Source organism: Onychostoma macrolepis, chromosome 03 (assembly GCF_012432095.1).
Source record: "Onychostoma macrolepis isolate SWU-2019 chromosome 03, ASM1243209v1, whole genome shotgun sequence".
In the NCBI taxonomy this organism is placed as follows: domain Eukaryota; kingdom Metazoa; phylum Chordata; class Actinopteri; order Cypriniformes; family Cyprinidae; genus Onychostoma; species Onychostoma macrolepis.
Window position 1 is genome coordinate 23,538,193 of NC_081157.1, and position 27,885 is coordinate 23,566,077.

The window sequence follows — 27,885 nt, forward strand, 5'->3', positions numbered from 1 at the left end:
CAGACTGATATATTTCAAATGTTTATTTCTTTTAATTTTGATGATTATAACTGACAACTAAGGAAAATCCCAAATTCAGTATCTCAGAAAATTTGAATATTACTTAAGACCAATGCAAAGAAAGGATTTTTAGAAATCTTGGCCAACTGAAAAGCATGAACATGAAAAGTATGAGCATGTACAGCACTCAATACTTAGTTGGGGCTCCTTTTGCCTGAATTACTGCAGCAATGCGGCGTGGCATGGAGTCGATCAGTCTGTGGCACTGCTCAGGTGTTATGAGAGCCCAGGTTGCTCTGATAGTGGCCTTCAGCTCATCTGCATTGTTGGGTCTGGTGTCTCTCATCTTCCTCTTGACAATACCCCATAGATTTTCTATGGGGTTAAGGTCAGGCGAGTTTGCTGGCCAATTAAGAACAGGGATACCATGGTCCTTAAACCAGATACTGGTTGCTTTGGCATTGTGTGCAGGTGCCAAGTCCTGTTGGAAAATGAAATTGCATCTCCATAAAGTTGATCAGCAGCAGGAAGCATGAAGTGCTCTAAAATTTCCTGGTAGATGGCTGCATTGACTGTGGACTTCAGAAAACACAGTGGACCAACACCAGCAGATGACATGGCACCCCAAACCATCACTGACTGTGGAAACTTTACACTGGACTTCAAGCAACGTGGATTGTGTGCCTCTCCTCTCTTCCTCCAGACTCTGGGACCTTGATTTCCAAATGAAATGCAAAATTTACTTTCATCAGAGAACATAACTTTGGACCACTGAGCAACAGTCCAGTTCTTTCTGTCTTTAGCCCAGGCGAGACGCTTCTGACGCTGTCTGTTGTTCAAGAGTGGCTCAATGCGACAGCTGAAACCCATGTCTTGCATACGTCTGTGCGTAGTGGTTCTTGAAGCACTGACTCCAGCTGCAGTCCATTCTTTGTGAATCTCCCCCACATTTTTGAATGGGTTTTGTTTCACAATCCTCTCCAGGGTACGGTTATCCCTATTGCTTGTACACTTTTTTCTACCACATCTTTTCCTTCCCTTCGCATCTCTATTACTGTTCTTGGACACAGAGCTCTGTGAACAGCCAGCCTCTTTTGCAATGACCTTTTGTCATTGTCACTTTAATCACGTTCTATATTAATGAGCTTCCTATAAACATCGGTAACCATAGTAACATACAGTTACAGTTGAATAGTAATACAGACGAAAATAACCGTCATTTTTATCGTTCCGGTCAAATATTGCAGCACAAATATTATCTTTAATATGTGAATGCTGGGAAATGACCATGGCATAAACGGGATAATCCGCTGCGCATCCGGCGGATCTTCACCTCCACGTCGTGCATTCAAATCGTTTAATGCACAGCTAGCCGTTGATTATCCCTTACATAATATACAAGTTTCACTTTTTGAATGGAATTAGTGAAATAAATCAACTTTTTGTTGATATTCTAATTATATGACCAGCACCCGTAATGCATCACAATCTCATTAATAATTGTAACCACATTTAATACATTATAACGCTTATAAATTCATTGTTACACTAAGCAAGTTAGACACCTTATTGTAAAGTGTTACAAAAAGCTTTAAGTAAAGTCATACCATACATTTTAATTTTAGCGCTCAAATTAAAGTAAACAATATTTATTCCTCAATCACAAATATTTGAAAAACTTTGCTAGTTGTAAAAGTAATTGTTATGGAAGACAAAACCACTTCTGTTGACTTGGCAAACCTACTGACCATTGTAAATAATATCTGAGTACCAGTTGATTAAGAAAAACAATGTAAAAATTAACAATAAAAATGATAAGAAAAAATTGATAAAAAATAAATTGATAAATACACAACAGTACATTTCTAATAGAAATGTAATGATTTCCATTTTTTAAAATAATATTTATAATAATTTTGCATGAAATTAATGCTGTCTTTATACACAACACTATATACATGTGTTTTAAATGTTAGGATGTGGGTCCCTCTCGCGAGGATCATCATATTTGGGGGTGCGTGACATCTAAAAGCCTGAAAAGCTCTGGTTTGGCCAATAGCGGATGCATGTGTAATAATGAGGCAATACCTGCGCACAGAGTGCGTAGTTACTCGACATGTGTCTTGTGTCTTGTTGCGGCCGGTTTCATCCGGCTCGAGATTAAGACTTCACTTCCGGTAGTTAAATGGGTAGAATACATTGGGTGGCAAAAACAATTTCATAATTACAGTTTACTGTAGAGCACATATTTTCTTCCTCGAGGGGCGCTTGACGGCTCAGAACACCGACTCCTCAACTGAGCCGCATTCAACTCTCACGACGTTTTGTGTCTTATTGGAGACATTTGTGCAATATAAATTATAATCACATAAGTCACATTATTACAAAATATGCATGTCTGACACGCTAATGGAAATTCTATATCTGAATCCTCTATAATATAATTTAAAGATCAAGCCTGATTAGTAATCACAAACGACTGTAATTGGTGCATTCTTACCAGCGCTGAGAAAAGTAACAAGTACCACGTGACATCTATAGCGAAAGCAAAAATGCGTGTAAAACAAAACTCATTTTAAAACTCTTTTAAAACACATATTTTTAAATTATTTTTAAAATGTGTTGCACTAAAAATTTAGAACGTATTCTAAATTTAGAAGAAGATCTTGGTATAATGTATGCAATAAATAAATATATTCAAATCAACCTACACATAAATTCCAAAATGTACTGAAAGTTATGCTTATTTATATGTTTTATATATATATATATATATATATATATATATATTACAAGAGGTATTACAATCGTGACAATATGAACAACATTCGCTGCCAGATAAAAAAAATAATTTCTATTTTCTTTTAAATTTATTTTGTTTCAAAAGATTTGTATAATTTAAAGTCATAAAATGTAAGAAATTAGGTTTGCAAAGAGTCCACTTCTTCTTGTACAAGGTATTTTCCTAATAAAATAAACAACTGCATAATGTATTGTTTGAAAAGCTCCTATAGTAAATAAATAAATAAATAATCTCCTAATTACTATTCAGACAGGTCACTCCTGACCAATCAGAGGCACCTTCTCCTCTCTAAGCCCCGCCCACTAAAGTACTCCGTTCTGTTACGCTGCTTGACTTTCTACCCTCACTCATTTCTACAAGTATGAGGAAGATGTCACTTCCGTTAGTTTAATGGGCAGAGGAGAGGAAGCTACGAGAGGCCTGCACGGAAAAAGCGATCCCACCAACCCAAGGAGTGGCTCTGTCAGTCTTCTGAGGGCTCAAAATAAAGCACCGAGTCCCGCACAGCGCTATCGTCGCCCGAAACGTAAACAACAGAGTCTCGACATATTTTTAACACCGCTGTTTTGTTGCTCTTCTCTCTGTTTCGCAGTAGTTTTATGCGGTTTGTCGCCGTGTATCCGGCCAGCGTCAGTTCCAGTCTCACTCCCTTTAGGCTCTCGCTAGATCAACAATAATAATAAGTGTCCCGGAGCCCGTAACCGGGGTCCACCGTTCGTGTGCGGGACAGTGATGCGGAATTTCGGTGTTTCCAGGTGAAACACGAAGGCCCCAGAGGAAGCATGAGCGAGCAGAACCAGATTCATCTCATATTATAGCCGCATAAAAGCTCAGAGCCCGGCATGGTGAGTCAAAATGAATGCATATATATATGTATTTAACACACTCACAGTTTATTTGACCCATGTATGTTTTTTTTTGTTTGTTTTTTTTTGTTCTTTGCAAATACGTGAGCTGTCTATATTTGCACCAAAACTTGAAGATTGCAATGCTTTTGAAGTGTCTGTGCTTCTTTATTTGCCTGTAAATGTTCATATTGCATTGTGCTAGAAGCATTGATTTGATTTAAGCACGTCAAAACACTTTGGTTTAGATGTGTATAACTGTAGAATGATGTTTTAGGACTGACAGATAAGAGTCCTAGATCTGCCAGATATGAAAGCAAATCAAATGCAAGTTATTCTGTCATTAAGGAACGGTATCAGGTGATATTCACACAAATGAAGCAGAGCTGAGCCGCTTGTGCATGTGTGTGTAGCGGTGTCCTCTTGAGTTCATGACAGTCTGAACGGTATGAGGAAATCAAAGGCATCCTTCTGCTCCTGTGAAGTCACACTCACTGTGTGGAGCAACGTGTCGTGACTCATACAAAGAATTCGGAGCCTTGAGCATCATCACCCTCATCAGCAGCCCACTTCCTGTACTCATCTTCCAGACTTTTTACTCCTTTTTTTTTTCTTTTTTTTTTTTTCTGTGAACTCTCTCGCCTTTTTGTGTATTTTGTGGGCGAGCGTGCACTGAAAAAAGGGAACTGTCAAAAGAAGGCAACATGATGCACTATGCATCGTCTTTAAGGGTTAATTAAAAAAAATGGAAAAAAGAAAAAGGCAACATGACGCATCGCACAGTCGTTAAGGGTTAATAAATAAAACAATTAAATTAAATAGAAAAAGGTGTCATGATGCATTACACTTAGCCTTTAAGAGTTAAAAAAAAACTCTAAAATTATAAATTAATAAATTTGTTCCAAACATGTTTGACTTTCTTTTGTGGAGCACACACACAAAAATATTTTGAAGAATTTGTCAGCTGTTTTTGTCCATTCTGTTCAAAATAACATTGTATGAACAACAAAACACTAAGACTTTTGTGTCCCACAGAAAAAAAGTCTTACAGGTTTGGTTTGGAATGACATGACTATAAGAAATTGTGGCAAAATAATAATTATTATATTTATATAATAATTTAATAATGACAGATCTTATTTTATTTATTTTCTTTGCTTAACTATCCCTTTTATAAGTAAATAAGCTATTAAAATGTCCCCAAACCAAAAACAGCGACGACAACAACAGCATAAATAAAGACAGCAAACTGTAAAACAATCCAATATCAGTAACTATGCTGTTAATTCATGCTGAAAAGCATGCTGGGAGTTTGTAAACCCTTAAATCGGAAACATTTGAGGGATATATGTGTTTGATGCACTGCATGGCTGCCTTAAAAGTTCAGATTGAAATGCCTTATCTTGTCATATCTCATCTTTCACCCCCCCATCTGTCTCTCTCTGTACTGCAGGCGTCAGAGGAGGGCTCCTTACGGGCCCTGGAGAGTCTTATGACAGAGTTTTTCCACAGCTGCACCACCAATGACCGCAAGAGAGAGATTGGTGAGCATATGCCTGACATTGGCCTTCACACAGTTATCATGCCCTGATTTGCAGAGTCATCCTTTGTGCAGTTTTAATCTGAAAAGGCCGTCACTTGTTATGACTGTCTGATATCATGAGACGTTCAATTTTCTCTTCTTTCAAGAAATTTCTTGATGCCCAAGATCGCCCTATATTCACTTCAATGATGCCTATTCAGAATTGAGCAAATTGTCAGGAGCAGTGTGCTAATAGTAGCAGTGTGCATACTATTAAATGTGTAAAATGTAGTAAGGTCTATTAAAACTGCTCTTAAAGTCTTACATTTACCTCATTAATCATAACTAAGGGCGTCCTGGAGTTTACATAAGTCTTAAAGGCACAACAGCAAAAATATGGCCTGTTTAATTGAGGATTAGAGACCGACTGGAAGATATTATTGTTTGTTCTGTGACGAATTGCTTATGTTCTTCTAATGCAAGTCACTTTGGATAAAAACATCTGCTAAATTCAACGGAAAATGCTGATGAAGAACTAAATTACAACTGTTTTTGATGCGTCTATGCTTTTAAAATGTATAAGGAAACGTCAAATAAAAATAAATTATCATGCGACCTCTTTAAGGTGAGGAATGCGTCTAATAACGGTTATATTTTGTGGGTGGAGACCACGTTCATGACATTTAAACTGTGTGTCTTTTAAGTTTCATAAAATCCTTGGTATTCAGTTTGAGAGCATTTGGCCCAAGATTTACTCTAATTCCAAACACGGTGCTTTGAAACTCAGGACTTGTAGCTCAACGTATGATCAATGTACAATTCTCAGCAGTGATATATTTGGAGAAAGTGAAACTGTAATTGGTCTAGTGTTTCTTCATCAGGAAATAAATGACTTGTATATCAGACCCTGCATAAGTCAAGTATTGCATCAGAAAAATTCAGTTTCCAGTTGATGTCGAGTTGCACATTGTTATTGTCATTTTACTTTACGAGGAAACCAATAATACATTTGTAATTAAGTAACAGTTCACCCAAATATGACAGAATTTAACCTTTTGAAATGGCTTGATTTATATTAATTTCTGCTTCAAACTTGACTCCATAATTATAAGGTTAGTCCAGAATGCAATAGAGAAATTATTTAAGCTGTAGATTCAGTACATTCATTTACGAACTATGAAGGAAATATGAAGTGTGAATGAGATTTTTACAGAAGCTGTTTGAATGTAAGTCAGCTGTACTTGTGTCCTCGTTGCAACCATCTATATGGTCTTTCTCGATATTTCACACCATGTTTTCAGACAAAACCATATGTTAAAAACTACCAGCTGCGCATGGTTTTTCAGTTCCTACTTGTCACAAGAGTTGATCTGGGTTTTTTTAAATGTTGTCATAACAAAAATCAAAAGATGGAATGCATATTGATTTTAAAAAGGCAGATACTGTAAGTGGATTTAGATCCAGTGTCTGTCTATTTAACTGTTAATGGTGTTTCCAGGTTATTGTAAAGTAGCTCTTGCTCACAAACATACTGTTTTAACTCTACTGGTTTTTGAAATGCTCGTCTATGTAGGTGTGCAACAAACCAATGTTTTCTTTTTCATGCAAATATGCAAAACTTTGTGTACAAACCATCACTGGCTTGTCATGAAATTAGAAGTGAATGGCTCCAGTTGTGGGAACAGCCTTCATCTACAGAACTTTACAGAACTTGTTTAGTATCGCTAGTGTTTACCAGAGTGTTGGTGTTAAATGCAACAAACCACACAAATAAACATTTTAACAATTTCCACAATTTGGTTTGTTTCAGTTAGAAAGTGAATGTTTATTCTTCAAAATAAGTTTTTGTAATGATTGTTTTGTTGTTGTTTATTGCAGAAGAGCTGCTGAACAGTTTTGCGGGTCAGCCTGGCTCATGGAGGCACTGCCTCTACTTCCTCTCCAACAGCAGAAATGAATACGTCATGATGTACAGCCTTACGGTGTTTGAGGTAAAATTAAGCCTTCGATTCATTATTTTCTGTAGGTTGATTTCATGACTGCAAAGACCATTTTCAAGTCACACAATACCATTCAAAACTTTGTAATTATAATGTTTAAACCGTGTTTTTTAAAAGTCTCTCATGCTCACCCGGGTGATAATTTTTTAGGGTTCTTTAATTAGTAAGAAGTTCAAAAGAACAGCTGAATGAAAGTAATGAAAGCATTTCCTTTTTTAAAAAAAAAAAAAAACTTTAGAATTCTTTTTTTTTTGCATTAAAATTATTTTCATTACTAGTGAGCATATTTTTCCCCTAAATTGTTATTACTGTATTGCAAAAACAGATATATCATTTAAATGATCTATGCTAAATATAATTTTAATTATTAATTGTTTTGATAGTGCATGGTTTTTGCTACTATAGTGCAATAATGTTAGTTTTAAGGGTATTCAAATAATATCATAATATATCTTAATGGTACAAAAAATAGGCTTAATTTTCTGTATGCAAAATACAATTTTTTCTTTTGATTTTATGGTGAAACATGAGACCGTTTTGTTTGATTCACCCTAAAATGCATTAAAATATACGAGCACAGGCATCATAGACTGTGTTTAAGATAATACACATGACAGTAAATGTGTCCTTCTCTGCAGAATCTTGTGAACAAGATGTGGGTCGGTGTAGCCAGTGAAGACAAAGCAGAACTTCGTAGCTGTTTGCCCAAGCTTCTGCTTTCCCAGCATGCACTGCTGCCTTTCTTCATCAGAAACAAGCTGTGCAAAGTCATTGTGGACATCGGACGCCAGGACTGGCCAATGTTTTACCATGACTTCTTCAGCAACACCTTACAGGTACGTCTTAAGCCGCTTTTCCACCGAAATAACCTTGAACAATTTGTCCCAGGAACTTTTTTTTTACCCCAGACCTGTTGATGTCTGCGTTTCCATCGCAGTCTAAATTACCGAGAAGAATAGGCAAATAGTCTGGTGACGTAGGTCTGCGCTCAATACCGAATCGTTTCTCAATACCAAATTTCGAACTTGCGTCCTCCTCGGTAGTTCTGACTTAACGAGTGTGAACTCCTGCAGATGGGACGACGTGAGTCCGGTAATTCTGCAAAGAGCAGCGTACTTGATAACATCAGTCAGCTCGCCTCGGCTACTGCAATTTTCCTCACTGTATTTACAATAGGATGAAATATATCAAACACCACTGACTCTTTTCGTTTTCATTTTAACATATTAATAGAATAATAGAATAAAGACCAAAGATTACCTGTTAGATTTACCCAAAGCGAATTATATCACTACAGAGCCAGCGGCTACATTTTATGAGGGTGAGTAAATGACACAATTGTCATTTTTGGGTGGGTGAACTATACCTTTAATAATTAAGTTTATTAATTCTATTATTATTATTACTATGGAAATATGAAATTATTTCTTTAATGAAATGAAACTAAATAATAAACTAAAACTGCCAGTAGGTGGTGGTAAATGTCTTAATGATTAAGTCATCGAGTCATTTATTAATTCATTTGATTCGTTCAAATGACTGATTCATTCAGGAGTGAAGTAAATGGTTCTTTATGGTCCATTGAATCATTAATAGGGCTGGGACGATAAATCGATGCAGAATCGATTCATGGATTCTGAGATCTTCTGAATGCATCGTGATTCCTCTGGAATCGATTCTGAGCGTAGATTTGAACAGCAGACTTGAAGCGGATCGTCACCATCAGACCGATCAGTGTGTGACATCAAAGTACCGCAAGAGCTATAAAGAGCAGACGGCTCCTTATGCTTTCGAGTCGCTCTCGTGGTCATTTGATGTCTGCGCAGCGCCGCTTCAAATCCAACACGCCTATGGCCAATGTTTCACCCAGTTCATTCAAAACGTGCATTAAGAAATGAAATGCTGCTGTGTGTTGCACAGTTCTGCTTTGTCTTTATATTTTTGTTGGCAAAATCTTTCAAAACAGACAACATTGTGTCTAAAATAACACTATATTAACTTATTACTTACTGAACTGTTGTATAAGATCAGTATCACATTTGCACTCGTGTGATATTGCACTTAGCCTATTGCTTAACTATATGATGTAAATATGAGACACAAACTCAAACAGGGGCATTTTTGCCACATATCTTGAATTTTAGGGATATTCCAACTACATTCTTTAGACTCCATCACGCAGTGAGTTGTTGCTCTGCCTCATATTTGTCATCAATCAACTGTATGAAATGTCAGATGACCCACATAGGTCTGGGGCGGGGCAAGTGCGTTAAATGCATTAATATTAACGCGTTAAATTACCAGCCATAATTATTATTAAATCATATTAAAGTGATCTGACTCCATCTTTGTGGTTTTGTGTTGTAGTTAGTGCAGTCACCATCTCTTGCACCGCTGGGTTTAGTTCTGCTCAAGATGACCTCAGAAGAGTTGGTCTGTCCCAGAGAAGACTTGAGCGTCGCTCGTAAAGAGGAGCTGAAGAAACTCCTGCTGGATCAGATCCCCACCGTACTGAACCTTCTGACTGGTGAGATGCTCAGAACTCGTTAATTCAGAGTATGTGTGGTTGTTAATATTCCTTAAGCACTGGAAAATGTGTGTGTGATCTGATTGGGCTTGCATTTTCTTTTTCTTTTTTTTTCTTTTCTTTTTTTTAAACTACTCTCTTTTCCTTGTAGGTATTTTGGAGACAGTATGGGACAAACACAGTGTTACAGTCACCACTCCCCCTCCATCCCCCACGTCTAGAGAGTCAGGTGAGCTGCTGCTTTGACCCTTTTAACACTGGTATGTTTTGAAAGGCAAGGTCTACATCAGTGGTACCAACAAGTGCTAATATAGGTTATTTAGAGGCTGATAACTAGAATATAATGTGGTGGATGGTTGATAATTGGTCTGCAACAGCAAATTGGTAAAATTAATATAAATTGATAATGGGAATAGTTGACGGTGACGTCACTTTACAATAGTAAGAAAAACTATTTGAACTTTGAAAAACAAAAACATGTTTGGGGGGAAAAGCCTGTTTGCAAGTGCTTTGAAGGCTTTTGCTTGTTTTTTTGCCACTACATAACATACTTTTGTATTTTTTTTGTAATCCTGTGGCATGAGAAATTTAATAGTAATACTTTAAATAATTTGTTTTAGTGTTAATAAATAAAAATATTAATTTAAATTAAGAAAATAATGATACATATATAAATAAAATGAAATACTAATAAATAATTTAATAATAATAGTTATAAAAATAATAATTAAATTAGAATTAATACAAAAATTTAATAATGCTTTCTGTAAAATGACAAAACCACAGATTTGGCTATATTGGCAATTAATTTAACAATCAATTTAATTGTTATTAAAAATAATTTCATAAATTAATTGAACCCTAGCTAATATAGTTCTGAATCATATAATCATTATCAGTTAGTCAATCATTGAACTTTGAATAAATATAGAAATGAAAAAACAAATTCTATATATATCATTTGAAAATAAAATATTCAAATTACAGAATTTGGTATTTATTGTATTATTTATTATATATATTTTTTATTATATTAAGTTATCTCAATTGATGAACTTTGAGCACATATAGAAAATGTAAAGCCACATGGGTCGTCAACCAATACTGAAAATCACAAACTGGTCTCTCACTTGCTGAAAGCTACCAGTAAATGAATGCTGTATTAATTGTTGTCTTTTGTCATGTTCTGTAGGCATTTTGGCAGGCGACAGCACACCGATGGTTCTGGAAGCTGAAAGTGGCGCTCTGTGTCTGCTAGCGCTGGAATGCTTGGCTCATCTCTTTAGCTGGATCCCGCTCTCCTCTTCCATCACTCCATCCCTCCTAGCTTCAATTTTTCATTTTGCTCGCTTCGGATGCCAGCAGCCAATCAAAACGAAACCTCTGCCCACTTCCAATGGAGACTCCGCCCCCGGAAGCCTCCCAGCCAATGGCGGCAGCGGGGGACACGGCAGGACTGGTCAGATGGTGGGCCACACCGAACGCGCCAGATTGGGCGTGATGGCCATGAACTGTATTAACGAGTTAATGTGCAAAAACTGCGTCCCAGTGGACTTTGAGGAGTTTCTGCTCCGCATGTTTCAACAGACTTTCTACCTGCTGCAAAGACTCACAAACACACACTCGCACACCAACACGCACACTATCAAAAGCAGATTGCAAGAATTAGACGAAAGGTAAGAAATGGATGCGCATGCTTAACTTTTAACTCCTTGATGCCGCTGCTTTTTAACCCTTTCTGCCTGTCTGTCCCTTTCAGCTATGTGGAAAAGTTCACAGATTTCCTCAGGCTGTTTGTTAGTGTTCATCTGCGGAGGATCGAATCTAACGCCCAGTTTCCTCTAGTGGAATTTCTAGCTTTGCTCTTCAAATACACCTTTAACCAGGTAAAACACCTTCACTTAATGTTCCAGGAAGCACCGACTCTAACTTACCATATTAATGTCTAATGATACTTCCTTTTGCTGGACTTTGTTTACTCAAACCTACCCTGTTCCTCTAATTTTTAACTCTTATCACCCTCCTTTTTTTTTTTCAAACTGATGAGAAAACATATTTATTGATGTTTTCCCGGTCATAGTTCAATGTTTGTTGAAAGTGTCTGTACTTGAAGGTGGAATTGTTTTTTTTAACTTTTTACTCTTCTCAGTGGCTTTGTCAGTATTTAACCACAAGATGTGCATTATCGTGACTAATATTGAAAGTGTCATGAATTGATAAACCAAAACTTCCAATGATATGTTGACATACAGTTGTGCTCACAAGTTTACATTACTCTTGTAGAATATGCAAGATTGTTATAACAAAATAAGAAGGATCATCAAGGATCATTGTTTTTTTTTCCGGCATAAAAACATTCCTTTTAATTTATATTTTAATAAAAATTAAACGCATCTTATTTTTTGGAAAATAAAGGGGATTTAATATTGATAATAACATTGACATCTATTACGTTCTGCCCAATGTCTTCAAGTGAAACCGAACTTTTATTTTGACGGGTTGCCCTGAATACCTTTGCATTTCTGTGTATATGATATGAGGATAGTTTTTCTCAAAGGAAACGGTCAAATGCTCATGAAGTGACTCTCAGCAGTTCTGGAGATGTTGTTCATGTATTTATGTCCTCATTTAGTGAGGTGGCAGACGTTAATATCACCGCAAGCATTGCGCGCGCGCTTCTGTATGAGTAAACAAACCCGCGCGTCTGCGCCATACATTAGCACAGAGACGGGCAATTTAAATAGACGTTTTGCGGCTTAATATTTACAAATAGGAGTGAGAGTGTGCTCACTTGTGTGTGCGCTTACGTTTGTGTGTGTGCGAACCGGGGCGGAACTCCGCTGTGCGCGCGATACGGAGAGTGCGACCATGTAACAGAGACAGAAATGACACGCCGTCGTGTAAATAAGGTAAATAACATCAGGCTATTTAGTTTGTTTAATAAAACAACAAGGTATTGACCTGTTCTATAGGGAAGGTAACATTGAATGGCTGCTTTTGTGGTCTGGCGTTATAGAGAAAATAAAATCAACTTGACCTTCAAGGGGGGGTGGGGGTGCCGTTGGGGGCGGGCCGCCCCTAAAATAATGGTACGGGAAACGCTGGGGTTAATATAGTTAATTAAAACTAAAACCATAAAAAATTGTTACTTGAAATACTTTAACTGAAGTAAAATATAAAAACCTTGAACTTTTTTTATTTTAGCTAGTTGCCAAAGCAAAATGTCTTATTTTCATTTAGTTTAGTTTGATGCACTAAAATAACAAACTAAAGCTGAAATAAAAATGAATAAAAACTGAATATATTTTTATATTCATGTGTATGTATATGTGTATGTATGTGTGTGTATAATATATATATATATATAATATATATAATATATAAATGGAAAAACAAACTTCTAAAATTGATCTCAATGATACTAAAGTAATGCTGGTCCACAAAACTAAAAAAAAAACAGCTGAATTTAACATTATGCGGTTTTTGTGATCCTCCTTTGGTTAAAACTATTAACATCTTCCATATTTTGAAAAACAGCTTTTTTTTTTAAACCAAGTTGTCAAAATGATTCAGTTATCAGTAGATTCTTTGGAATTTGTTGCAGGCATTTCAAACAGACTTTTATGGAAAGATATATTCAACGTGTAAGTACACAGGTCAATTTTAATGTCTAATCTGTGATCATTTTTTTTTTTTTTTTACCATATAAGGACTCATTTATAGTCAGTCTTTATTTTGGGAACTCATTTATTGATGTTTTTGCATCAGTAAATCAAGCTAGTGACTAAACGGTCAACTGTTTGTCCTAGTAGCCTGAAAATCATTAGTTATTTAAATTGTGTTTGTTTATAAAGAGAAAGCGAACAAAGAGCACTCACTTTATAATCACTGGAGCTGTCAATCACTTCAGTTCAGCACAAGTTCTGTACTCATCAAAAATAATGCTATAATCAGCACTTTTCATGATTCGTTAATCTCAGCAGCTGTGATTATTATAAGTATCGTGAAAGTTTTGACATTGGGTAATGTCAAAACCTTTACGACAATCAATCATAGCAGTTGGTGTGTACATTGAAGCCTTAAAGGAGACCTGCCCCCTGTAAACAGTGTTTTACTCGTATGGCTAAAATGATGGTTCAAAATGGGCTTTTATCTCCAAGTTATGACAGTTTTTGATGTAAAAATCCTTAACATTAAAAGAGCACTTCAGGAAGCATTATAAAATAAAAATGCAATTTGTGACTCACTTAAAAAGAGTGTGACTCGGCACAACATTTTTTAACCTTTCATCTTTTGTGCACCTCTTAACTTATATGTGTGTTTAATTTGTTGTAGGCGAATCATGAGGGTTATCTGGCCTGTCTGGACATCTGGAGTATATTCCTGGACTACCTGACCACCAAGATCAGAAGCCGATTGGCTGACAGTGACAGTGTCATTAACAGGTGCCTTTCTGTGGACTTTTTGTGAGCCCAAGAATTGAGTTTAGCTTGTATTAAAAACTTTGCAGTAATCTGTGTGCGTGTGTGACCAGGTATAAAGACGCTCTAGTTCTGCTGCTGCGTGAAGTTCTTAACAGGATCCAGTTCAGGATAAACCAGAGTCAGCTAGAAGAACTCGATGACGAGACCCTTGATGATGATGTAAGGATCAACCAAACATACACCGAAGCATCAATTTTGTTCTGCAGAATTTTTGGAACTTTTTTCCCCCTCTCTGGTCTCTATAGCAACAGACGGAATGGCAGCGATACCTGCGTCAGAGTTTGGAAGTGGTTGCCAGGGTGATGGAGCTGCTGCCGTCCCAGACCTTTTCAGTTCTGGTAGGTGTATATGAGTGGGTGAGCATGTACATCTCTTTGTACTGAAAACAATTGACTCTTCATTAGCAAGTATAATAGATTTTTACTATGGAAGCAAATCTGATTTAAAAACCCACAAGCAATAATGATCATGATCCACATGAGTATGAGTTTTAGAGCTGTCAGTTATATATAATTTTAGATATAGTTATATATAATTTTGTATTTTATAAATGAAAGTTTTGTTTATGTATCAGTGGTGGCTGATGCTAAAAAAATTTGGCGAGGTGCAAACAAACTTAATCACACTGTTAATGCAACCGCATATGACTGAATGCAATTGTTAAATAACCATTTAACAAGTGACATAATAATGAATCATTATTGCTTAAAAATGTAAGATGAAAAATAAGATACCAAATCAGTGAATTTGAGTTTAATGTGTGTTAAGTAATCATTAAACATTTGTAATCATTCAAAAAAAAAATTATCCATTTATGTTAACATAATTCAGAGATAATTGTCCACATGAGGGAGCCACAGGATAGCAAATCCTTCAAGATAAAGACTGAAAATGGTTCAATAAAATTGACTTATTAAAAAATTTGCAAATAAATTCACTGTATTTCCATAAGGTTTAATAAAGTCCAATGTAATAAGTATGCAAAAACTGTAATCTCCTAGAGACTTATAGACTTTTTTTTTTTTTATCTTAATTTTAATGTTATTGACTATATTATTCAAGTTGTCAGACATATATGTCAGACTGAACATGGGACACTATATTATTTATATATTTGCATAATAATCCTTATATAAAAACTCGTAATATACTTGAAAAGAGACAACCATTGTATAACTACATGATCTACACAAGCCAATTGTGCTTGGATCTCGATGATCGGCTCAAGTTCAACTGCATTCTTCTAATAACCTTCCGTGTCATTGCCAACGCTTCGGTGACGGGACAATAACAATCAGGAAAAACAATAAAAGCGGCAGCTCCATTAAATAGGATATGCGCCGTGAGACAGGTGCGTATTGCTGGACACTGTGTGCTTCCACCCGCTGTTATTTCAACGTTTTACTTTAGATATGCTTTCATTTCTGCCATTTGGAATGCAGTGCATATTAGATGCTCGCGTACTGACAGACTTCCACGTGTGCTTTATGTATTGTCCTGAAGTCCGCGGCTGCGGTTAAATGCACTTGCGTCTCTGAATATTTTTTGTATTGAAATTGATGTGTAAACAGTTAGTTATGTTTTCAGAGCAGGACAAAACATTTGATATGTCGAATTAGATCTGTGCATTAGTGTGAATGCAGCCTGTTAAAGCTGCCACTGTCTGTGATCGCATCAGTAATAATCAAATGGCAATAATGCTGAAGGAAAAAGGAAAAACCCACAACTATGATTGTCAGTAAACTTTCGGATACTTGAAGAACACTTATTTTAAATAAGTAATTATTTTTAAAAGTAGCCTGCTTATGTAATGTAATTTAATTTAAAAAATAAAATAAATATTGCACAATAAATTTGATATAAAATTTATATGAAAATGTAGCCATGTGCAGTAATATTGAAAAATGAGGATGTGATGCATGGTGATATCGAATTGAATCAAATCGTTGACATGATAATCCTAATTGAAACGAATCGTGAAACCAGTGCCGATTCCCTAATTTTAAGATGGCAGTACTGTCACAGAGATTCCAACTATAAACAAAAAGCATAGAAACTCCAATTTTGGTTAAAATGTAAAGATGTATATGCACAGTAGAATAATTAATTGGGGAAAAAATGTAGATCAAGAATAGTTTTGGAATCGGATTGTGACTCTTGGGATCGGATCGTGAAGTGCCTGAAGATTCCCACCCCATATATGTATATGTATATATATATATATGTGTGTGTGTGTATATAAATATATATGTGTGTGTATATAAATGCCAATTTTTATATATATATATTTTTGTATATGTGTGTTTTTTTTAGTTTCCGGTGCTCCAGGAGGATCTGGACATTTATCTTGGGCTGCAGCAGTTTATCGTGAGATCAGGAACAAGTGAGTTTCTCTTCATTGTTACAATCTGAATGAGTTTTATAGATGGCTTTGTTCCAAAACCTGTAGAGCTGCATAACTAGGTAATGCTTTTAGGTATCCAAATGCAAATACCGTTCCATTAAAGGAGACATTGTTTTGGCCAGATTTTAAGGCAGGATTGCATATATGCGTCATAGACAAGGCAATCCCAGAATGCATTGCGCAAAGCTCATTGGAAAAATTCCATGCAAGTTGCTGTCATTTTTACTCCGTATCCAAATGTGTTACCGTCTATGTCTTAATGTACCAAAGCGTGAAGGGGAATATGATAGTAATGTGATATCTTTGACAACTTTATTTCCTTGTTAATCAGGCAGTAACACTTTTTTGCTATCTGACTTCCTATAAAGTATAACATAAATATTTTACTACCTTGACATGGGGAATTTTACTTGTTACTTTTTTTGACCTGAGTTTCAACAATAAGTCCATGTGAGTGGAGGCTTGTTTGATTTAAGGCTGTACAACTGCACATGAAATAAAATATAAAGTAGGAAGTTGTACATGAACTGTAATGCACATTACAGTTTAAAAGCTTGGGGTTAGTATGTTTTTTTTTTTTTCACTTGTTTAAAGTAAAGTCAAAAGTAAAACAGTAATATTTTGAAATATTATTGTGATTTTAAAATAACTGTTTTCTATCTGAATATATTTTAAAATTTAATTTGTTTCTGTAATCAAAGCTGAATTTTCAGCATCATTACTCCAGTCTTCAGTGTCACATGATCCTTCAGAAATCATTCTAATATGATGATTTGCTGCTCAAGAAACATTTATTAATATTATCAATATTAAAAACACTTGTGCTGCTCAATATGATTTTTCAGGTTCAATCAATTTATCAATTTAATGCATCCTTGCGAAGTAAAAACATTAACTTACTGACTGCAAATTTATGAATGGTAATATACCTTCTGCTGATTGCTTGAACACTTTGAGCAGTCTGTAAATATATAAAAATTAGTATCTGGTCTTGTAATGTTCGCTCTGATGGTTTTTAGTGGCGCTTCTGTTCTCATGTGGCTAGTGAGCTGCTGTCAGCTGTTGTTGAGTGGTTTCGCACCTCTTTCTCTCTGTGTGTGTGAGAGCAGGTCGCAGGCTGAACATCACAGCGGAGGCCGACTGCAGAAAGCTGCACTGCGCTCTCAGAGACCTGAGCTCTCTTCTGCAGGCCGTGGGACGTCTAGCCGAGTTCTTCACAGGGGACGTTTTCACCGCTCGCTTTAACGACGCTCTCGCCATTGTGCAGAGGTCAGTTCCTGAATCTCAATTCCTCTTTTAACAACAACACTGCCTCCTTATTTTTATGTTTAATGTCCTCTGCGTTTGCTCATGTTTTATGCCATTTTATACCTCAAAATACAGTGATAGTACAGTTTGCTTAGTCAGGCATCACTATCACTAGTTACTAGCCTGTAGAAAGTGCAACAGTGCCACATTTTGACTTTGAATGTTCAGTGTTCACATTTATTTAATTAAATCATTGCCTTTTGAAGATTAATAATCACATTAGGCCATACTGTGATTCCTGTTTTTCTATTTCCAAATTTAAATCCTCTTAAAGTGAGTATTAAGACTTTTGTAATACCGTTTAAGTTATAAAAGACAAAACATTACTATTTAAACTTGGCGAAAATAAATGGTTTCCTTTTTGTATGCTGTTCAAATTCCTATTTTAATTAAAAGAAAAACAGAAGTTTCACAGTTTGAAAGTATTTCCTTGTTTTGGCCAACACAGGATGTCAAAGTAATATGCAACTTTACATTTTTAGATAAACATCATGGTAAACATTTAGGAATTATTAATGACAGAATAATAGCTTGACTTAACACAGAGGTGTATTAAGTGCTCTTTGGTCAAATGTTACTAGCTGACTGGAATAAGTGATGGCATTGTGTTTGTCCCCTCAGATTGGTGGAAGTGTCGTGTTATGGTTCTCAGATAAGCCTGTACGATGTAGAAATGGCTGTTCCTTCAGTGCTCAAACCGGACCTTATAGATGTGTAAGTAGTCATAAACTCAAGGTTCAAGGTGCTATTTGCCATCAGTTAACACAAAAGTGGATTGTTTTATAATCATGCTTAACAAATGTGTATGTTTTGCAGCCATGCACAGTCATTGGCTGCTCTGCAGGCGTATTCTCATTGGCTGGCTCAGTTTTGCGGTGAGGTGCAGCGACAACAAGATCAAACGCAATTTGTGGACCTCATCACATCGAGCATGGCTGCCACGACTCCTCTCATCAATGCCAAGGTGAGTTGATCTTTATGAATGATCATTTATGAATGATCTTCATGGCTCATTAAAAGTAGGACATTGTGATTGCAAGTTTTAAACACTCAAAAACATGTTTTGTTATATATATATATATATATATATATATATATATATATATATATATATATATATATATATATATATATATATATATATATATATATATATATATATATATATATATATATATATATATATATATATCTCTATATCTCTATATCTCTATATCTCACACACACAATGCCCTCCACTAATATTAGCACCCTTGGTCAATATGAGCAAAGGCGGCTGTGAAAATAAATCTCATATGAAATAATGTTTTATGTTTTGATTTAAAAGATAGTTAACAGTAAATGTCAGTAAAACCCCTAAGAATTCACAATATTTTTAACAATAATGCTCTCATTATAATGTTATGTATATGACCGTAGTTATTAATGTTCTGCATTTCTGTTTTGATCTGTGCACGCTGAAGATAACCCAGTAGAATGAAGCATTTGATAGCAGGGTTTTAATCAATGGGATTTAACTCATCATTTATCTCAAATAGAATATGCTTCGTTATTTATACAACATAATGTTAATATTACGTCGTATAGGCTATCTGCACAAAATACCCCGAATGCACATGACCGTGTCTGCGCGGCTCTCAATGAACTCCTTTTTGTGGACGCGTTCATGCAACAACGCACAGAAACGCAACTAAACTCTAAAAATTCAGTGTTTTACCATAATAGTGTTCTCATTATAACGGTATGTGTATGACAGGCTTAGTCACAGTCAATATGCATTGTTGTTTGTCCTGCTCGCGCTGTGCACTGAAGAGATAATCACCGTACAATGAAGTGCTTTACTGCAGCATAACTCAAACAAATGCATCTTATACGAGATAAATGATACACAATGTATATAAACCGACTGAAATGTTTTAAAATCACTTGTACCCTACCTGATTTTAAAAATCCAGTCTTTCACTCTGCCTGTGTCAATTTGTTAAAGATTTAAATCCCTGCCGCCAAGATGCTCCTCTGTCGGTCACGGATTATGGAAATCATATCAACTTGTGGAAATTGACCCCTTTAATGAATGATTTGTGTTTTTGAATTTTGAATCATTTGAGTCGATGATTCAGTGGTCCATTCATACTTTAGGCACTTGCTTCATTCTTTAATGAATCCGCTGTCTGAACGAATTAAGATGAATCTTAATTCAATGACTCATTAAGATAGTCACTTGCTTCCACCTACTGGTGGTTTACTTTCATAGTAGCATATCTTTGCAATTTTTCCAACATTTCATATTTATTTTAAATATACATTTTAAAACACCGAGCTCACAACATTATTTATGCTATTATAATTTTGCATGCAGTGTAAATGCATTTGTGCTATATTTCAGCTGAATTGAACTGTCTGTGTATAAATGCATCTGAATGCCGCTCCAGTCACTTCTGTTTCTTCTGCAGTGAATAGATCAATTTTGTAGATACTGATTTCATATGATTGGTAACAGCCCTATATTATCTTATTATATAAAGTGAAATTATTAATAAAATGTAAGAATTTGATATGAAAGATGATGCATGCATTTAATACGGTTAGAGAAAAATGCCCTTTAAATAGGTCAAACATTTTTTGTATGCAGTATTAAGTCATATAAAACGTCATTTCCCAACAACAAAATTGTGGCCAGTGAAAATGCTGAGTGGCTAGTAAATTTGGAAAACCACTAGCCACAGTGGCCGGTGAGCAAAAAAGTTAATGTCAAGCCCTGCTAATGTCCATTGCTATATATTTAGTTGGTGGGTTGTCTTGAAACTAAAACGTTGCTCTGTGTGTTAAAGTTTACAGTTTCACTATATTGTTAGATTTATTCTGTTTAACCCATTTTTCCTTATTCTTTGACTCTGGGGAAAATGCTAATCTGCCTGATCTCTGTGTGCCGCAGGTTCCAGAGAAATTGCTCTTATCTGCGTGCCATCTCCTGGTCTCCATGGCGACCACCGTGCGGCCGGTGTTCCTGGTGTCGCTGCCGGCGGTGCAGAACATCTTCAACCTGATCACGGAGAATCATAACCACAGATTACCTCAGGAGGTGGGTTTATATTGGTCCGTCTTTGGAAAACAGGACAGTGTGGCACAGTTTGTACTTGGCTTCATCTGTATTTGTTTATGATGTAATGTGTTGTTTTTGTCCCAGGGTCACGTCCTCGTGTGTCGAGCTCTGTCAAACATGCTGCTGTTGCCGTGGCCCAGCCTGCCGGAGGCGGAGCAGCAGTGGCAAAGCCGCTCATCCAATCACTCGCGGCTTCTCAGCAGTCTCACGCAGCAGTACCGCCTCCTGCCCCGCCCACCCAGCCATCACCCCAACAGTAAGAGCAACTGATGATTAGTAGCTATATGGAGTCTGTAAGGTTTTTTAAAAGAGAGAAATACTTTTATTCAGCAAGTATGCAGTATATTGATTTTAGGTGACAGAAAATTATTCCTAATCTTACATAGATTTCTATTTCAAATAAATGCTGTTCTTTTGAACTTTCTCTCCATCGAAGAGTGCTGAAAAATAAATTATCACAGTCTTCAGAAAAATTTGAAACGGCACAACTGTTTTCAACATTTGATAATAATAATAATAAGAAATGTTTCTTGAGCATCAAATCAGCATATTAGAATGATTTCTGAAGGATCATGTGACACTGAAGACTGGAGTAATGATGCTGACAATACAGCTTTGATCACAGGAATAAATTACACTTTAAAAGATATTAAAATAGAAAACAGCAATTTTAAATTGTAATTGTATTTTGCAATATTACTGTTTTTACTATATTTTTCATCAAATTAAATACAGACTTGGTGAGCATAAGAGACTAATTTCAAAAACATGATTTTTGAAACAATTTTACTACATATTACCAACCCCAAAATCACTCACTGACTCATTTATTTCCTTATTGTTTGAGAAGAGCATTTATTTGAATTTTTTTTTTTTTGAATTCAATATTGTGATCAATTCAAAACGTCCTTGCTGAATAAAAAAATTTATGTATGTATGTATGTATGTATGAACATATATATATATGTATTGATACATGTGTATGTATTGAGGACAATTATATCGCGATAATTATCATTATCAATTTATTGCCCAGTCCTAATATGTGACCCTGGACCACAAAACCAGTCTTAAGTGTCAATTTTTCGAAATTGAGATTTATACATCATCTGAAAGCTGAATAAATAAGCTTTCCATTGATGTATGTTTGTTAGGACAATATTTGGCTGAGATACAACTGTTTGAAAATCTGGAATCTGAGGGTGCAAAAAAATCTAAATATTGAGAAAATCGACTTTAAAGTTGTCCAAATGAAGTTCTTAGCAATGCATATTACTAATCAAAAATTAAGTTTTGATATATTTACAGTAGGAAATTTACAAAATATCTTCATGGAACATGATCTTTACTTAATATCCTAATGATGTTTGGCATAAAAGAAAAATCAATAATTTTGACCCATACAATGTATTTTTGGCTATTGCTACAAATATACCTGTGCTACTTCAGACTGGTTCTCTGGTGCAAGGATAGACGGATAGATGGATAGATGGATAGATAGAATTTTAATTTAGTATTTATTTATTTATTTATTTATTTATTTATTTTAAAAGGCTTTTTTTTACCAGTTAATCCTTCTGTGTCCCTCAGGCAAAGCGGTGATCCAGCAGACTCTGTGCGTGTTGAAGGATCTGGTGGACAGTATATCAGGAGAGGCCACCAAATCACGTCAGATCTGTTACCACAGTCTGCAGGAGTCTGTCCAGGTCACGCTCGCGCTCTTCCCCCACTTCATCCAGCAGCCAGGTAACTAAACCATCACTTTTACAGCCAGTGATCTTTTATCAGCGTTTATGACAAAAGCATCTTCACTGCCTTCTAGTGTCATAATCATATTTGTTCAGTTTGATTGTTCTGACTTCTGGTCTTCTCTCTCTCAGATGTGACGGATGAGATGCTGAGTTTCTTTCTCACGCTGTTTCAAGCGCTGCGTGTGCAGATGGGGGTGGCCTTCACAGAGCAGATCATCCAGACCTTCCTCAGCATGTTCACCAGGTGACCTTCACAGCTTTTGCTGACACTGAGAGCCATAAGCAGTTGTTTCTGAATGTGTATGAGTACTAATCAGTCATGTGTAACTGCTTATTGATGTCAGGCTTATCTAACTTGGCTAAATCTTCACTGTGTGTGTGCTCCTCAGAGAGCAGCTGGCAGTGAGCATCTTACAGGAGGGTAGCTCTGGCTCCAAAGTGGTTCAGAAGTTTCTCAAGATTCTGCAGGTAAATGGAATAAAAGCCACTTTGTGTTTGGGTTTCTGTGTTTATTAATCATGTCATTCACAGTTTATCTTTGTATTATTGTTTCAGGTGGTGGTTCAAGAACCTGGTCAGACGTTCAAACCTCTGTTACCCAGCATCCTCAGCCTTTGTTTGGATCAGGTTTACCCAATAGTGTCAGAGGTATGAGACAATAGACATCTAAACCTGCTTCAAATTGATTTTCCAGCATAATACACAGTAGCAGATTAATTTATGGTTTAAAAAAGATGGCAGCTGTGGTTGCCAGAAATTGCAGATATTATGGGAGTGCATATTGGCGCTTACCATAACCATAGAAAAATATGAAATCATAGTCCATATTTTTTTTTATGGAACCATTTATTGATCTTGTTGACAATCGTACAAAAAAAAGGGAAAAAACTCATGTTTTTTATTGAGTATCATATTTGATACATCAGCTTTTATGGCTGTGAGAATATGGAGCTCATACTTTTGAGTAAAAAAATTCCTCAATTTTATTCAGTGGTCCAAATTAGGCAAAATATGCAATTTAGTGCCTTTGTTGATATGTACATTGGCAAAAATATAAAATTCTGATAGTCTGTTATAATGTAAAATCTTATAGATTTATTTTAGCTATTTACATAAAATGCATATAAATATCAGTTGTCATTCTGTATTTCCCAATAATATAATATGTCTTAAGATTATATTTAAATGCTTAATTTTATGTAACACAAATACACAAACATGCTGATAATGATAAAAAATAAGAAACAAAATGTACACAAAAAATAATTACGTGCAATGTGTCTCACTGGGACTTCTGGGAATGTTCTATACAGTGTAGTTTTTACTTGCAAAAATTATACTTTTGACATTTACAGTACAGTGATATTAAACACGTTATAGTTTTTCCATTTTATAAATGATAAGATAACTTGGTTAATCGATTCAGTTTTTACCGTAGCATGTAAAAATGACAAATATTTTGTGTAGGAACCAGAATGCAAAACATTTAATACATTAGCATCTACAAGATAAATGTTAATTGTTGTCTAACAGTAACTTAATACAAACACTTACAATAGTTCTTAGGAGTTTTTATTTAACTTATGAGTTCTCTAACGTTCTTCTTTCTGGAAGTTTTTGTAATTTGCTGATCTTCGCCTCTGTCTTCTGCAGCGTTCCTGTCCAGATGTGAAAGCCGAGATGTTCGAGCTGCTCTTTCAGATTCTCCATCAGAACTGGAGGTTCTTCTTCAAGAGCTCAGTGTTGAGCAGCGTTCAGAGAACCGGAGCCGAAGAACTGATGGAGAACCAAGCGCAGTTCATTGCCGCCATGCAGGTATCAACTGCACATGGATAACTGCCATAGAAACATGACTTAACCAAGTCTGCTTTGCAGAAGCATCAAGCAGTGACACCTCTTCCATGCTGATCTGATTCAGAGATTGATTCATTCACTATGAAGAACCACATCAGTCAACCATTTCAAGCGCACTTTAGCGTGTGGATTCAGCACAGACGACACAATGCAATGTTTTTGTTTTTGGCTTTTATAGTCTGTATATTATTCAGTGTTTCCTAGAATGTTGTTTCATACAATTCAAGCTTCAGTTGCAGCTCTGGAAATGCTGGTATGTGTGTTGGACTATTTTTTGTGTCTGAGTGCCATGTATTTGATTTGCAGGCATTTGGTCAGTCTTTTCTGCAACCAGACATTCACATCTTCAAGCAAAACTTGAGTTACCTCGAGGTCCTAAACACCAAACACAAGCTGTATCACAGGGTAAAACTAACTTCCTTTCTTTTATTATTTATTTGATGGATATATAAATGAAAAATGCTTTCATACTTTAAACCATATTTTTATGTATTTTAATTTTATTTATATTTAAAAATGTTTTAATTCAATTATTCATTTATTTCATAATGAAAATGTAAATGATATTTAATATAAATAAAAATTGAATTCATATTTAATCAATTAAAAGAAAACTTCTATTTAATATATTATTCATATAAATTATATATATATATATATATCAAATTAAAAATACACTGTTATTTAATATTAAAACTAAACTCTTTAAAATGTTGCATTTTTATTTATATATAATATGCAATAAATGTTTTAATTTAAATTTACATTTTATATTTAAAAAATTAAACTCATTTAATACAAATAAAATTTAATGAATATTTAATATATATTGAAGATGAATTAAAAAAAACATTAAGTTCTTAATTTGTATTAAGTATAAGTTTAATTTAATTTGAGGTAAATTTTCTTATTTATATTCAATATAAGTAAAAATTACTAAACTAATATTTAAAATAAATAAAAAATTAAACTTGTATTAAATATTTAATTTCTCTTTGTTTTATAATAGGTGTAATGGATTTATTTTTGTTTTGATGTGTGGTTACGTGTTCATTTCAGAAGCTGTTCCGGAATGCCATGCTGTTCCACTTCATAAATGTTCTCCTGCAAGTCCTTCTGCACAAGAGCCATGACCTCCTCCAGGACGATATCACGCTGGCGCTCTACAACATGGCGGCTGTGGATTTCCCAGCGTTCTACTCTTCCTTCTTGCCAGAGTTCCTCAATGGCTGCCAAGGCCTTGACCCCCACCAACGCACAACGCTTGCCCGAAACTTCACGCCAGAGAGGGTGAGTGAACCTGACTGATGCCATTAATACCTGAAGCGCTAATTACATGAGAAAATTGTGTTTTCACAAATGTGAAGCGCTGGAACATATTCTGGCTTTTTTTTTTACATTGCTCTGTCTTTAATGCCTTTTAATGTTGGCATTAGACTTTTGCAATTGTTCACATGCCTATAAATATGTAAGGTGTGTGTATGTATGTATGTGTGTGTGTATATACTATATATAATAGAAAATTCAGGCTCTTTTAGGAAACCTTGTTTTAACCTTTTTATTTAAAATTAGCATAAATTAAAGACGTACACTATATATATATATATATATATATACACTGAATATGTTAGTAATTGTGTGTGTACTTATTTATTTTAGAGCTGTCTGGCTATTTAAATTTATTTAATTACACACTGTGCCGATTTAATGAATTGTAAATGTTGTTAATTACACAGTTTGAGAAGAAATTAAAAGGGAAAAAATCTGTTTGTAATTTGCACCGTAAAACTAAGTTTTAATTTGATTAATATCAGCCTAGACAAATACCATATATACTCAATGTTAGCATATATATATATATATATATATATATATATATATATATATATATATATATATATATATATATATATATATATATATATATATATATATATATATATATATATATATATATTAGTATTTATATATATATTAGTATTTATATATAAAATATGCAAATATAACTTGTTTGTTTGCTGGTTTTTATTGTATTTGTTATACTTTTATTTTTAAATTGTTTTTACCATGAAAATAGCCTATGATGCTGACATGACATTAAATTAATATATACTACTACTACTCTAAAATATGCAAAACAATTATTATACAATTATTTTGTGTATAATATATGTATACATATACACCCCCTCACACTTTACATGATACACATTTTGTTTTATTTGTTTTATTATTATTATTTTCTTTTACCAAAACTTCTGAATAGTCATTTTTATTATTATTTTTTTTTAATATGGATTTAAACATGTGCAGGATGTTTTGTCGCCAGGTGTTGTCAGATTCACCTGTACACAGACTTGTCCCATTCTCTCAGTTTGGATGATATCATGGGTTCAGTCACGCAGCGTGAAACTTGTTTTAACATGTGAGTCACATCTTGTTTCTGTCTCTATTCCTCGCAGGACCTGCCATCGTTTTCTCAGGGAGTGTATCGTATCGTGAACGACCTGCGCTTCTACAGACTGTGCAATGGAAGCCTTCCGCCAGGAACCTTGAAATTATAGCAGCACATCACCCCTGCCGCGCAGCCAAACCACGGCCCATCCTTCTCAAGGACGCCGATCACTGCTTCGGTGGTCATGGTCTCGCCTTTCGCCAGGGGCCGGCCTGAGATCTCAGCGGCGGTGACGTGCTCTGAGAGCCCCAGGGCTTCGTTCCTCAGCTTCTTTTATGTTTATTTCAGCTAGATTTTACACGTTTGCCAATGATCAAGAGGCCAAAGCTGCTGTCGAGAAACAGCTGATGCGATTCAGAGCACTGCGGTTCGTGGGAATCGGAGCAGTGCTTTCCCCATTGCTTGTTGTTTTAAAAGGACTGATGTAACTGAAAGCACACTTTATTTTGTTGATGTGAAGAGATGGCGTTTGAAATGCAGTGTGGTGTGGAGTTGAACGAACTCATCTCAAGACGGTTTCAGTGAGTGAAGCATTGCTGGAGTTTTGAATGGTTTTAAAGTGAACTGGTGCGACGCAGAGCACTGAAATTTGTTTTCTCTTAAATTGTCTGGTTTTATTGCCCTCTCCTTATTTCCACGGAGATGGACTCTCACATCTTTTTCATATCATTCCATCCTGATCCAGGACAAACAAACCTTCAATAAAGTTTTATAATGAAATGCATTTTGTCTTTCTCATTTTGTTACTCGTCTTGTTTTCCCACCAGATTTGGCAACATAAGGAGTTTAAAATATCTTGTTGTGATGATGGATGCCAGAATTGACGTAG

At 35.3% G+C, this 27,885-nt stretch overlaps 1 protein-coding gene across 1 annotated transcript; it reads left to right on the top strand.

Annotated features, from left to right (window-relative positions):
- Positions 1-3,179: 3,179 nt before the first annotated feature.
- On the top strand, positions 3,180-27,780 carry xpo6 (exportin 6). The gene is made up of 26 exons (XM_058770911.1): positions 3,180-3,329; positions 3,559-3,648; positions 5,102-5,192; positions 7,049-7,161; positions 7,809-8,006; positions 9,538-9,697; positions 9,849-9,926; positions 10,890-11,373; positions 11,457-11,583; positions 14,033-14,142; positions 14,232-14,340; positions 14,427-14,519; positions 16,495-16,564; positions 17,695-17,854; positions 18,515-18,607; positions 18,710-18,857; positions 20,829-20,975; positions 21,081-21,252; positions 22,587-22,742; positions 22,877-22,991; positions 23,137-23,215; positions 23,303-23,395; positions 24,401-24,562; positions 24,908-25,006; positions 25,661-25,891; positions 27,064-27,780. The coding sequence occupies exons 2-26, from the start codon at positions 3,646-3,648 to the stop codon at positions 27,163-27,165; spliced, it is 3,393 nt and encodes a 1,130-aa protein (XP_058626894.1). The 5' UTR covers positions 3,180-3,329; positions 3,559-3,645; the 3' UTR covers positions 27,166-27,780.
- Positions 27,781-27,885: the final 105 nt, after the last annotated feature.

Coding starts and splice junctions, on each gene's coding strand:
- xpo6 (XM_058770911.1), top strand. Junction 5,193..7,048: donor TGACCGCAAGAGAGAGATTG/GTGAGCATATGC, acceptor TGTTTATTGCAG/AAGAGCTGCTGAACAGTTTT. Junction 25,007..25,660: donor AACACAAGCTGTATCACAGG/GTAAAACTAACT, acceptor TGTTCATTTCAG/AAGCTGTTCCGGAATGCCAT.